At 38.9% G+C, this 13403-nt stretch overlaps 1 protein-coding gene across 1 annotated transcript in view; it reads right to left on the reverse strand.

The window, feature by feature from the left end:
• The window catches only part of LOC127449335 (contactin-3-like), a 91490-nt gene that overhangs the window by 30876 nt on the left and 47211 nt on the right, over positions 1–13403 (reverse strand). Inside the window, exons 7-9 of the mRNA XM_051712691.1 lie at positions 10094–10196; positions 8591–8775; positions 1789–1925 (exon numbers count right to left, since the gene is read on the reverse strand). Of these exons, the coding sequence (XP_051568651.1) occupies positions 1789–1925; positions 8591–8775; positions 10094–10196 (425 nt within the window). The remainder of the gene's footprint in view (positions 1–1788; positions 1926–8590; positions 8776–10093; positions 10197–13403) is intronic.

Raw genomic sequence — 13403 nt, forward strand, 5'->3', positions numbered from 1 at the left:
TTTTATGTGGATGTGCAGTTGTTACTGAGAACTTTCAGACTGCTAGATGGCACTATTAACCAATCAGAATCAAGTATTCCAGAGAGCCATGTAATAAAGAATTTTAGTACATTAGTACCATGAATGCAGTAGGTAAACATTACAAATTACACATTACCTACTGCATATACAGTATATTACTTTAAATAATTGAGTACTTGGAATACTGTTCTAACTTTGAATATATGTCAGAATGAATGTCTATGGAAGTGGCTGTAAAAGGGTGGAGGTTATAAGGGAGAAGAAGAAAAAATGCAGACCCGTCGCTTCACTGAACAGAAATGTTGACAACAGCAGTGAAATACTAATGACCAATTCATTTGGCATGGGCTTCCAGTCGGAAAAGTGTGTGAGACAGGTGGGGAAGCATTGTGCTGATGGTTCCGCTAATGGCATGGCAGACATTTAAGCCTATAGGCTGTTCTTAAGGGCTGAACTCAGCACAAAGAGTCACGAATTGAGATTGATGTGTTGTGTGATGGAAGGGTGAGGGGGAGGTACGGGCCACTCTCGACTTGAATGCAGGTCACATCTAATGGAGTCTCTCTGTTGCCTTATAACTCTGCTGATGTTTGGCTGTGGGAGTCTCTCGCACATAAGCAGTAGTTGTTCCTAGTCTCAATCAAGAAGATGTGGGGAAAAGTGCTGTTATATCAAAGTATCACAATATATTGCAATAAACAGTATTACCTAACCATATTTTATTGATATTTTAAAACCAAATATCACTATTTTAAGATACACTTTTCACATTAAAGAGCACCTGTTATGGTTTAAAATGTGCCTAATTTTGTTTTAAAGGTCTTATACAATAGATTTACATGCATCCAAGGTCAAAAAACACATTCATTTGCTCATAATTTAAATTGCAGCATTCAAAAATGACTCGTACAATGATCTGTTCTAAAGGATTCATTCTAAACTCCTCCTTTCAGAAAGCCTACTCTGCTCTGATTGGTCAGATGCCCCAGTCTGTTGTGATTGGTCTACTGCTTAGTGTACTGTTTGAGGGCGAGTCAAAGCTGTTTGCGAGCAGCCAGTGAAGACCAGAGGTAGGTTTTTTGTTACCAAATTACATAAGTACAGCAACTAAGTCTGGAATTACTAACGACTCATTTCAAGTGTTCAGAATCGGTTCTTTCTTTTGGGGGTCAATAACTCTATTTGTCGTGCACTTTGATTTTTGAAACTTTGCAGACTTTTTTACATTCACAAACATCTATATAACACACTACATGAAAGGTAATATTTGAAAAACTATAATAGGTGCTCTTTAATATTTTTGGGGAATAAAAGAGATCTTTGTGTCATTTGTTACTAGCACTGATGTGCACCATTATCTTTGCTATTTCATTGGCTTTATGATTAAGCAAAGCAGGAAGTTCCTCACTTATTGTGCAAAGCTCCAAAGTCAAACGGTGAATTAGAAACAAGTGAGAAAAAGATCGCAGTATATCACAGTGTTGATTCACAATACACTAAATATAAATAACTGTACTATTATCATAATGCAACCCAGATATCAATATAATCTATATATTGCCAGATCGTTGCTGAATCCTACCCCTACATTTAATGCTGATAAAACTAATTGTTGTCTTATTTTAGTCAAGCTACAGTTTCTTTGTGGCTTCCGTTAATCTGAAGCATGACAATTTGTCAATCTGTCGCCGGCTGTATGCATTGACCTTGAACTAAAAGCAGAGAGAGCTTTGGTCTCATCAGCGTCTTTCAGCAGCCTCAAGGTACCTCAGATATTAGATTTTCTCCATTCTTCAGCCAGCTGTAGGATGGCTTTGGTTTTCCATTGGCTTTGCACTCCCAAAACAGACTCTCTTCTATGGACAAGGCTGTGTCCGTCATCGTCTGTAGCCAATGAGGTGTTGCTAAGAAAGGAGAAATAGTAACATGTCACAACAAACATATTAAACAATAAATAGAGGGACCTATGATGAACAGATTTAAGAATACAAATAAATGAAATATTACACTTGCATATTAAAACCACCTATATTATCCAAGGCTAATTAATTCAAAGGCTATCTTGACAGAATGGCAGAATGTCCACAAAGGGCAGAATGGCAGAATGCTTTTTTCAATACAATGAAACTGAATGGGGATGGGGCTGTTGAGTACCAAAAATAATTCCATGTGACTCATGCACTATATTCCAAATATTTAAATATGGTGCGTTAAGCTGCATTGCGGCAGATTTGATTTCAATGAAAAGACACACGAAGAACAATGACATTTAATGTCATTGACGTCAAACCTGGTGAGACATTCTTACGGTGCCATATTTGAATGTACACAACAACCACAGTCCATAAAGGGCAAGTCAGGTCACATGGCAGTCATGTTTGTAACGCTTCCCGGCAGCCTGTGGAAAACTATTTTATATTTCACTCTTAAACCAACTCAAATAATAATAAATAAAAAAATAAAAAATAACATTTCTATTTTACATGGCTTCAAAAATAATAATTACAATTATCCAGCAACAAGCATGTTTCATTTACCTATAACTATTAAAGGGATAGTTTACCCAAAAAATTATCTCATCATTTACTCACCCTTATGCCATCCCAGATGTGTATGACTCTCTTTCTTCTGCAGAACATAAATGAAGATTTTTAGAAGAATATTTCAGCTCTGTAGATCCATACAATGCAAGTGAATGGATGCCAAAAAAAATTGTAATCCATATCTTCAGAAGTGATATGACAGATGTGGGTGAGAAACAGATAAATATTTAAGTCCTTTTATGCTAGAAATTCTACTCCCTGCCCAGTAGGGGGTGATATGCATGAAGAATGTGAATCACCAACAACACAAAAAGAAGAATATGAAAGATAAAGTGGAGACTGACTGAGCAGGGAGGAGAATTTATAGTAAGAAAGGACTTAAATACTGATCTGTTTCCCACCCACACCTATCATATCACTTCTGAAGACATGTATTGAACCACTGAGTCTTATGGATTATTTCTATGGTGATTTTTGGAGCTTCAAAATTTTGGCACCCACTCATTTCCATTGTATGGGCCTACAGAGCTCAGATATTCTTCTAAAAATCTTCAGCAGTTTGCAGATGAAAGAAAGTCATACACATCTGTGATGGCATAAGGGTGAGTGAATGATGAGAGAATTTTCATTTTTGGGTGAACTATTCCTTCAATTGTTGTTCTGCTATTTTTTTTAATAGTCACCATATTTTCGGACAATTTACTCCTTTGTAAGCACGACAGGTGTCATGATGGCATGGAGGTGTGCCATTAAATTAGAAGTGCTCACTAAATCCAACTCACTTACAGACTATTTTATGTTCTATTTCAAGTCATTTCAAGTTTATTTTGATTCTGACGTGACCAGAAGTGGTATTGTCCGTGTTGGTTAGTCGTTTATTCTAAATAGTCTCCCCGCCTCTACCAGTTCGCTCCATTCCCGGCGATCTGCAGATCCACTTCGAGCATGATAGGCAGGTTGGATATCACATTGACAAATGAATGACAGGGTAATAAAAGTGGAGACAATAGGCTTGTTTGAAATGCCTAATGCCATGCCTTGAAAGTAGACGAGAGTAGGTGGCTGCAGTCAGGGAATGAATGAAATAAGTGCAGTCAAGTTGGACAGTTCTCACTTCTCAGTGGATCAGCCACCTACGAGATCAAAGGCATGATATCACATGATTCGCGTTCATGTGCTTTGTTGCTCATAAAGTGGGTGTAATTCAAATTTTGTTGCTTTTAAATGAAAATGGATATGAATAACAAAAGTCACCCAATGTACCTGTTATTTAATTTCCCCCAAAAGCTGTCTTTTTTATCCATTGTTAGTTTAATAAAGATTTATCTATTTTAGATTTATTTTATTTATTTTTGGGAATATTTACACATAATTTATACACATAAAAAAACATGATAACAGAGTTAATAAAAAAAATAAAAAAATAAATAAACATTTTTAGAAGAGAAGAAAACATCATAACTTCATTTAAGCCAATGAGAATTAAAGGGATAGTTCACCCAAAAATGAAAATTCACTCATCATTTACTCACCCTCATGCCATCCCAGGTGTGTATGACTTTCTTTCTTCAGCAGAACACATTTGAAGAAAAACAGAAAAATATCTCAGCTCAGTAGGTCCTTAAAATGCAAGTGAATGGTGATCAGACCATTGAAGCTCCGAACAAATCACAGACAGTCAGCATAAACGTCATCCATACGAATCCAGTGGTTAAATTAATGTCTTTTAAAGTGACATGATCGCTTTTGGTGTGAAAAAGATAAATATTTAAATGCTTTTTAACTATAAACCATCGCTTCCGGTTAGAATCAGTATATGCATTCACAAGAGCACGGAGTTCATGTGGTTTCACGTGTGACAAATTCATGTTGGCATGTTATGGACGTAATCTCATGTTTTTCTCTCGGATGAGACATCCAGGATAAGCACACAAACACACCACTGTACAAAAAAACAGACAGAAATACAGATCTAAAACAAAACCAATGAAGCTTCTGTACAGTGTCCTTCCTACTCAGTTGTAAACAGCGCTTCTCTTCCGGGTGTGTCGCGCGTGCATCAGTTCTCGCGTGAACAAGCCAACGCGATTATGTCACACGCGCATACTGCCACTGACCGGAAGCGATGCTTTATAGTTAAAAAATACTTAAATATTGATCTTTTTCACAGCAAAAGTGAACATATCGCTTTAGAAGACATGAATTTAACCGCTGGAGTCATATGGATGACATTTATGCTGACTGTCTGTGATTTTTGGGTGGCCCGATCACCATCCACTTGCATTTTAAGGACCTACTGAGCTAAGATATTTTTCTATTTTTCTTCAAATGTGTTCTGATGAAGAAGAAGAACGTCATATACATCTGGAATGGCATGAGGGTGAGTAAATTATGAGAAACTTTTCATTTTTGTGTGAACTAAACTTTTAAGCTATGTTGTCAGCAAGTCATTTCCCATCGTGCTTGCAGTCTGCACAGCTGGGAGAAAGCAACTGCGCTGCCTGGCTCTAAAAACTTCAGCTACCTCACTCTCGTGAGAGTTTTTTTGACATACGTCTGCATGACATCATAGCAAGTCAGACAGTTTTCTAAGAGTTTTCTAAGCAGCATGCACCTGCTAGTGATCACCGGTGAACAGTTCTGCGCAGAACTTATTCATCTCAAATGTGCCTCCTCTCGTGTGACTTTTAGCCTATCTTCCACATTCAGCCCACTCACATTTATGCTACGCTTTAGGAGCTCAATGAGATCACAATGACCAAACCTCCCTCTGAAACTTTATCTGCTGATATCACTGTTGGACAGTGTAATTTTAGAAATATGACTGCTATGCACATTATTTGAGTTTACATAATAATTTTGTTCCATTTTATTTGTTTTATTTAGGTACAGTCGTTATTTTTCTTATCCAATTTTTTTGAGGCCACTCTTGCCTCCTGAAAGAAAATAGCACTGATATAAATAACACATTCAAATTAGCAATAAAATCTGACAACAATCAAATAATTAATTGTGCTTCTTCAGCTCAGATCACTCTAAAAAAAAAAAAAACGTTATTTTCCATGCTGGTCCAGCTAATACACATCCACGTTCTCAAAGAAAACTAACAGGTGAAGTCTCTATCAAAAAAGTGATAGGCTCTTTTAACTGCAAGGCAGAACATCCATTTCTTCAGTATTATGTTTTATCCCATTTCATAAGTATATCAGTGACCCATCTCATTCACAGTCTCTGACGACAACCCCCCTCTCCATTCACTTTCATAGTATGGAAAACAGTGGCCAGGGCTTTCAGTGAAATATCTCCATTTGTGTTCCATGGCAGTAAGAAAATTATACTGCATGGGTTTGTAACAACATGAGGGTGAGTGAATGACATAGTTTTTTTTGCCATTTTTGTGTGAACTATAGTTCTCGGTTGCACACTTTTTCTGCAAAATCCGATCCAACCTCTCTCCAGTTCCTCGAATCAGTGTTACTTATAATAAATTATCAGTAATCATTATCAGAAAAGTTTGCAAAGTGAAAACTACACAAGCCGCCCCTACAGGCGAGCTTTACTAGAATCCTTCCACCTCCAAATGGTTTGACATACACCCACTCACAAGTCAGTATTATACTGACAGCATGCTTGACACTCAAATGAAAACAAACAATATATTTCAAAAGAGCCATATGAATACGAATCTTATGACTGGAGTGAAACACTCCATATGAATGTGTCAAATATGCCAAAGTATGGGCACATCCTCTATTCAGCACTACAAACTTTGACCTCCTTCTGGAAGCTTATTATCCTTTCAGCTGGCAGACTCTGCAGTGCCTGTGTAGCTACCAAGACTTGAGCTCAATTAACACATTCATTTGATTGCATTCCCCCCATTTTAAAAGACTCAGGATAAAACCTCTGAATCCGTTAAGAGCGATACCAATCCAGTGTTTGCCATGTTGCTTGTTTTTTTGCAAGAAGTCAAACAGAAAATCTACTTTAATATGGCAAACTCTAATTTTCATCTATTCTACAAAATTGTATTTCAGTTTCACAACATAGGCTATTAACACAAAAATGCTTCACTTGCGAAAGCTTTGTTCAGTGGTTTAGAAACGTATTTCAACATTCAAGTCACACTTACAAATGTTTTTGCATTGTGTAACAAAATATTTAATGTAGTTATTATGTAGCATCTGCAAACAACAATACTAGACATTTTCTCAGTATTTACTGCAATTTTCTGTTCAATAATTGCAATTTGTTTTAACCAACTGGACCCAAGGCCTAATCTGAAACAGTACATCTATTGTTTTATCAATTTAAAACTTCTCTTTGTGAAATAATTTGCATGAAAAGCGTGCTTGTGATATCTTTCTTAAAAATAAATGGCATTCGGTTTGATTTTGCACTTGTTATGTTAATGTTCTCACTTTGAGTTATGACACAGATAGCATAGCGAGGTTAACAAAACTGTGTGTGCACTTTTACATGCCATAATGACAATGGAAACATGTCATTACAATTAAGCCACCCCATTCAACAGCTTAGAACTTTTGAACCAAACACTGAACCATAAAAAAAAAAAAAAAAAAAAAAAACAACTTTGCATATAATAATAATAATAAAAAAAATCACACCTGTCATTATAATTAATAAAAACAATACTTAACAGGAACTAAAAATAAACAATACTTTTGCTGTAGCATTTATTATTATTGGTAAATGTTAATTTCTACAAATACTAACACATGTGTTTGTTTTTTTCTTTTTACATTAAAACTTGCATTGGTTTACATGAGTCAATGCATTATGAAATTATATGAACTAACAATTCACATTACTATATTTGTAAATCAACATTAACCATGATATATAAATGCTGTGAAAAATTATTGTTCATTATTAGTTTATGATATCTAACGCATTTACTTATGTTAATAAATAGAACTATACCGTAAAGTGTTACCCTTTACAACTGGCCTTCATTAAATGTGAAAATGACACTAGACAGCAATAACACTAGACAGCTCTGAGAAATTTCATGGCATTCAATATATCTAAATAATATCAATTCAAGCAATAAATTGTACCAATATTTATAGGCAGATGCTATTTGCACCCTGGTGCAAATAATGGTATGTGATATTTACACCCCAGTGCAAATAGTGGCAGATATTATTTTCACCCCATCCCTGGTGGAAATAATGGTAGATACTAACTGCACCCTGGTGCACATAGTGTCAGATGCTGTTTACACCCTGGTGCAAACAATGATATATGCTATTTACACCCAGTACAAATAGTGGCAAATATTATTTGCACCCCAACCCTGGTACAAATAATGGTAGATACTAATTGCACAATTATGCAAATATAGTTTCAGATACTATTTGCACCCATGTTTAAATACTAACATACAGTATATGGGCATCACTGCAGTGTGTTTATTGTGTTTATTTAGAGTCCCAAAATCAAACTACATTAACCCCTACACCTAAACCTAACCTTAACCTTACCTTAGAAAAAATAACCTTGGCTTTATTACAGTAACCATGGTTTCACGCAGGAACGAGTGTGATTGACAGACCCGCCTCCGGATCGATCCCTTGTCTGCACTACCTGACATTCACCATGACCAAATCACTGCGATGAAATCAACATTTATATGAATTTTTATCTATTATTTCAAGAAGTATTAAAGGAAATATTAAGAGTGGAAACAGGAAATCAGATGGGGAAAAGCATGGGACAAAAGGCAGATTTGAACCACGGTCACTAGGTACACATTCACCGTTTTTACACCCCACGCCACTGCAGCGACATCTATTGGTTAGTTTGTCGTATATTTCTGTGATCCACCAGACTATTGGGGTGCAAATAGATACCCAATTTGGCAGATGCTATTTACACCGGGGTGCAAATAGACACTCCGTATTTATAATGGCTTTTAAGGGTATTTATGGGAAGTATTAAGTGACATACTGTACACATAAATACAAAATGAATAAAATAAAAATCAAGGGTAAATAACTCACCATGGAAAGACACACGCCCCCTTGCAGCATTCTTCCCTCGACTGTTTTCCGCTATGCACTCGTACGTCCCTGTGTCTTCCTGTTGGAAACTTGGAATCTCCAGAATGGCGTTAGAATTCTTCAGTTTGACTTTGCTAGGGAACGGAACGTCACTGGTTCTTCTCCAGCTGATCCTCGGAACTGGACTGCGGAACCACAGCAAAGATACTGTTAGTACGTAAATTATCCCATAATCCAATTTTTTCCTTCACATTTAATTATTTGGCAGATTATTACCTCAGGTTTCAAAATGGAACGCGATGACACAGCGCTTGGAATCACGTGATCCTAAACATCAAAATTACTCCCTTGAAGTGAGCATTGTATGTACAGTACAGAACGCTTAACAGTCTTGAAGAAAGGCCCTTCGTGTAGCTCTATTCTCGACTAGTTTGAGCTACAGGATTTTTTTCCAATTGAGGTCAGTTCTGAGGTAAAATTCCAGAATTACATTTTAACAATATTTTTGAGAGAAAATCAATTTCCCCTCTTAATTCTTTATAGCTGCACCCTAGAAAGGAAATCTGAGTGTGAATGGATCTGATTCACATTTGGATCAGGGGTGATTTGCTCTTTGTAAAGTCTGAAAAGCTATCATCTCCAGCTCTTTGTAAACCTGCATTTTCCCTCTCTCTAAACGACAACACTTCTACTCTTCCATTGAAAAGAAGCTTCCAGCTCTATTTCCAAACTATTTAAGGAGTACATTTTTTTGGGTCATTGCTCTCTGCAATGCAGGCCATTATAGTGAGAAGACTTCTCTAAAAAGCTTCCATGACTGATTGTAAATCACATTATAAGGGAACCTGAAGTGCTCATCTTGAATTCTGTGTATTTTATAATGTGGGATCAAAATAAATAAAAATGCATGACAACTAACATGAATGCTTATTCACTAACATCACTAAACATCATGACACATCCTTTAAGATATAGCTCAACCAAAAATGAAAATTCTGATATTATTTACTAACCCTCGTGTCGTTCAAAACTTGTGTAACACAAAAAAGATAGATTTTAAAGATTTTGCACAGCTTTAGCTATATAATGAAAGTCAATACTGACTCTGGGCTGTCAAACTCCAAACAGGAAAAGAAAAACTAAACAAAACAAACAAATTTTTTCTATTCATCAAGCAAAATGATTTTATGGCTTCACATGACTTGGAAAATAGTGCACAAGTCATATCGATTACTTTTGGTGTGGTTTTATGTTTTTAGTTTTTGCCCTTTTTGGATCTTGGCAACCCGGACAGCCAGGATTATTCACTTTTATATGGCAGAACTTTTGTGTTCTGTGTCAGAAAGAACATAATAAGGGTTTGGAGCGACATTATGGAGAATAAATAATGACAGTATTTTTATATCTGGTTGAGCTATTTCTTTAATAACCAAGCAAGTGTAACTCAGGCAGCACTTTGCTGAGGAGGCAGACAGACCCAGGTGCACAAACATCGACACTTACTTTCCCAAGGCGAAGCATTCCAGTTTCAGTGTGGATCCTTTCGCAACTGGAATGGTGTCTGAGAAATGAAGCTCTATTTTGGGCTCGTACTCTCCCATCACCCCTGCCATGGGCAGACAACACAGCACAGATGCATACAGCTTCAACATCCATGATTTGTGATATGCATATGCATGCGAATACAAGCAAAACAACAACAAATGGCAAAACACAAAGACCTGTCAATGAGCATGGGAGCTGAGAAGATTGTGCCAAAAATACAGCGACATGTTATTAAAGATTTATGGAACACACATAATAAAAACAGGATCCATCTCAAATGGAAATGTGGCCTGCTTTGAGGAACAGTGAAGAGTATAGGGTACTGTTTTCAAAAGAGGCAGTTTAGCTTTCAAGAGAGTGGCATTAAAAATATCTCTGACATTTACGAATTAAGACCTCTCTTTAAAATGTCACTTTTTCTTTTGACCTTTTTGAGATAACCTCCTTTATGGGGCTTTAACTAAAAGGTGAAGTATGTAATTTATGAGCCACTCGCGTCACCAAACGGTTTAGCAAAAATAAAGACACTCCCCCTTTCTTTCATTGGTAGGTCAGACAGGTAGTCCCGCCCCAAACTCGTGCCATTGGTCGAGCAAATTTTACTGTTTTGGGCTGGTCGGGATGCTCAATACAAAAGAGCAATATTTTGATAGCACTTCAGAATACTTGAAATATAAAGTTGGCATGTAAGCCATGTGGAATATTTTCGTGATGCTTTTATTTTTTTACTCTTATAGTGGTTTTGCATCCTTTTTGAAGCTTGAATGCTCCAGTCCCAATGACTGAAACTGCACAGAAAGGTGCTTCTTCAACTTCGGGCAGTTTCATGTCCCAGAGGTAACATATTTTTACATTTTTCTTTTTGTTAGATAAAGGTCACTTTATCTATTATATTTTATATTTAAATTGACTTAGAAACTTTTACCAGGCCTTCATTGTTTATGTTTAATACTTTTCAAATTCCTTTTATGTATAGATTTTATTGTTGTAGCTTTGTTTCAGACCCAGACTTTCAATATTAAACTATGGGGATCCATAATAATAAAAAAAAATTCTTAAATGTTTAAAAATAGGATAATCTAAACAAAGTGTGAAATAAGCATAAACGATTTCACTATTTATTGTGTGACAATTATTTCTATAAATATTTAAAACAATTATGACTGTCCCACAGTTTTTCCCACATGCCATTATTTCCATCACACCAAACTTTTACATCCCTAATATATATATATATATATATATATATTTATTTTATTTTTTTTTTTTTTTTTTTTTTTCAAAAGTCAGTGTACCTGTTAACCAACTTGACAAAAGTGTCAGCAAAAAGTATGCTTGAGATGAAATATAAGGCAAAGAATGTTTAAAGAAAAGAAAGAAAATGCAATGCTAATATCACTAGTGAGCAGAATAGTTCCCTATCTGTCACGCACTCGATGTTGTGTCGATGTAGTGAAACTAGGGGTCACTCTTGGGAGCCCGAGACACCTCTGGTCTTTGATAAAAGGCCAATGAAAATTGGCGAGTGGTATTTGCATGCCACTCCCCCGTACATACGGGTATAAAAGGAGCTGGTATGCAACCACTCATTCAGATTTTCTCTTCGGAGCCGAATGGTCATGCTCACTGAGCTGAATACTACTGTTCGTTCACCTCTGCTGGATCTGACGGCGCATTTCAGTGGCTTCTCCCCCCTTTGCACTGGTGCACTGCAGAGAATGCCCCTGGGCGCTTCGGCAGAAATAAAAGAGTATATTTCTCTAAAAGAGTACATTTCTCTAAAAGAGCGGCACACATGGAACATCTTTTTAAAGACGCGTCTTTCTAAAGATGCTTTTCCGATTGTGTGTTATTCCTGGTTGCGCTCGTTATCTCTCGCCTTCTGATGGTCATGATCACTGTCTTTCGTGTCTGGGCACTGCTCACGCAGAGACAGCGTTCGTGGATGGTCATATTCTCATTGCGAGAATATGTCCATGGCAACGTTGCGGTTGCGGCTTGCCTTCGTAAGAAAGCAAGCCACCCCAGAGGCTCCCCGCCTCGGTCCTTTTACCCACGGGTATGAGGCCAGCGTGGCTAGCACTGGGGGCGATTTGGGGACCCCAGTGGGACCGCCTCCGCCGGGTATCCCCCCATGGACCTCCCATTCCCCAGCACGCTCGTCTGCCCGATCGGGCTTCCGGATGAGTCCACCGGCTCGTCTCACGGCGAGTTCGACCTCTTATAGGAGCCCGCGAAAGTGATGAGCTCTCGAGCGCAGCATCGGAGAGCGGGCTCATCCAGTCGGAAGCCTCAGCTGGGCTCCTCCCTTCGGGGATGATTGCCCAGTCACAGGCTGATGCGGAGATGACGACTTGCTTTCCCGGGCAGCCATGAGCATCAGCTAGAGTGGAACTCACTGCTCTTCCCTGAACCCTCGCGGCTCGGTGATTGGTTCCTGGGCTCGCGGCACCGCTCAAAGCCACGCCCCGCCCCGTTCCTTTCTTCCTGGAAGTGCATGAAGAGCTGACAAGGTCAAGGGAGGCACTTTTTACTGCCCGGTCCCGATCTTTTCAGCTTCCCCGCCCTCACTACCCTCGATGGTGGGGCGGCCAAGGGTTATTCGGCAATCCCCCGGTGGATAATGGCGCTCGCGGTGCACCTATGCCCGCAGAGCGCCGCCACCTGGCGCGGGTGCTCAAAGCCCCCATCCAAGGTCTGTAGGTTTATGTCATCTCTGACGGCCAAGGTCTACGGTGCCGCTGGACAAGCCGCCTCCACCCTGCACGCCATGGCTCACCTGAAAGTCCGCCAAGGCGCTAAAGGAACTGCACGAGGGCAGTTCCACCCCGGGATTGATGCAGGAACTGCCTCTCAGGCGGACGATGGCCACACTAGTGGTCCAGGAGTGCCACCTTTAGCTCAACCTGGTCGAGATGGGCGAGGCCGACAAGATGCGATTCCTTGCTGCCCCCATTTCCCAGGTGGGCCTAGGACTTTGCCTAACAGTTTTCGATGGTTGAGCAGTAGATGGATGCTAGACGGCATATCCTGCTTCGACGCGGCTCAAGATCCCGCACCCCATCTACCAGCTCTGCCGCAGCCCGCCCTTTTGGCCCGGCCCCGGCGTGGAGCCCACCGCAGGAAGCAGACACCACCTTTCTCACGGCCGCCCAGAACCCGTGAAAGGTTTCAAAGCGCCCTTGAAACGGGCGACCCAGGGACAATGAAACCCACTGCTCTGGAGCTGGTAAGCAGATTACCTTTTGCAATTAATTGCGCTGCATGC

The sequence above is a fragment of the Myxocyprinus asiaticus genome, chromosome 12 (assembly GCF_019703515.2).
Source record: "Myxocyprinus asiaticus isolate MX2 ecotype Aquarium Trade chromosome 12, UBuf_Myxa_2, whole genome shotgun sequence".
In the NCBI taxonomy this organism is placed as follows: domain Eukaryota; kingdom Metazoa; phylum Chordata; class Actinopteri; order Cypriniformes; family Catostomidae; genus Myxocyprinus; species Myxocyprinus asiaticus.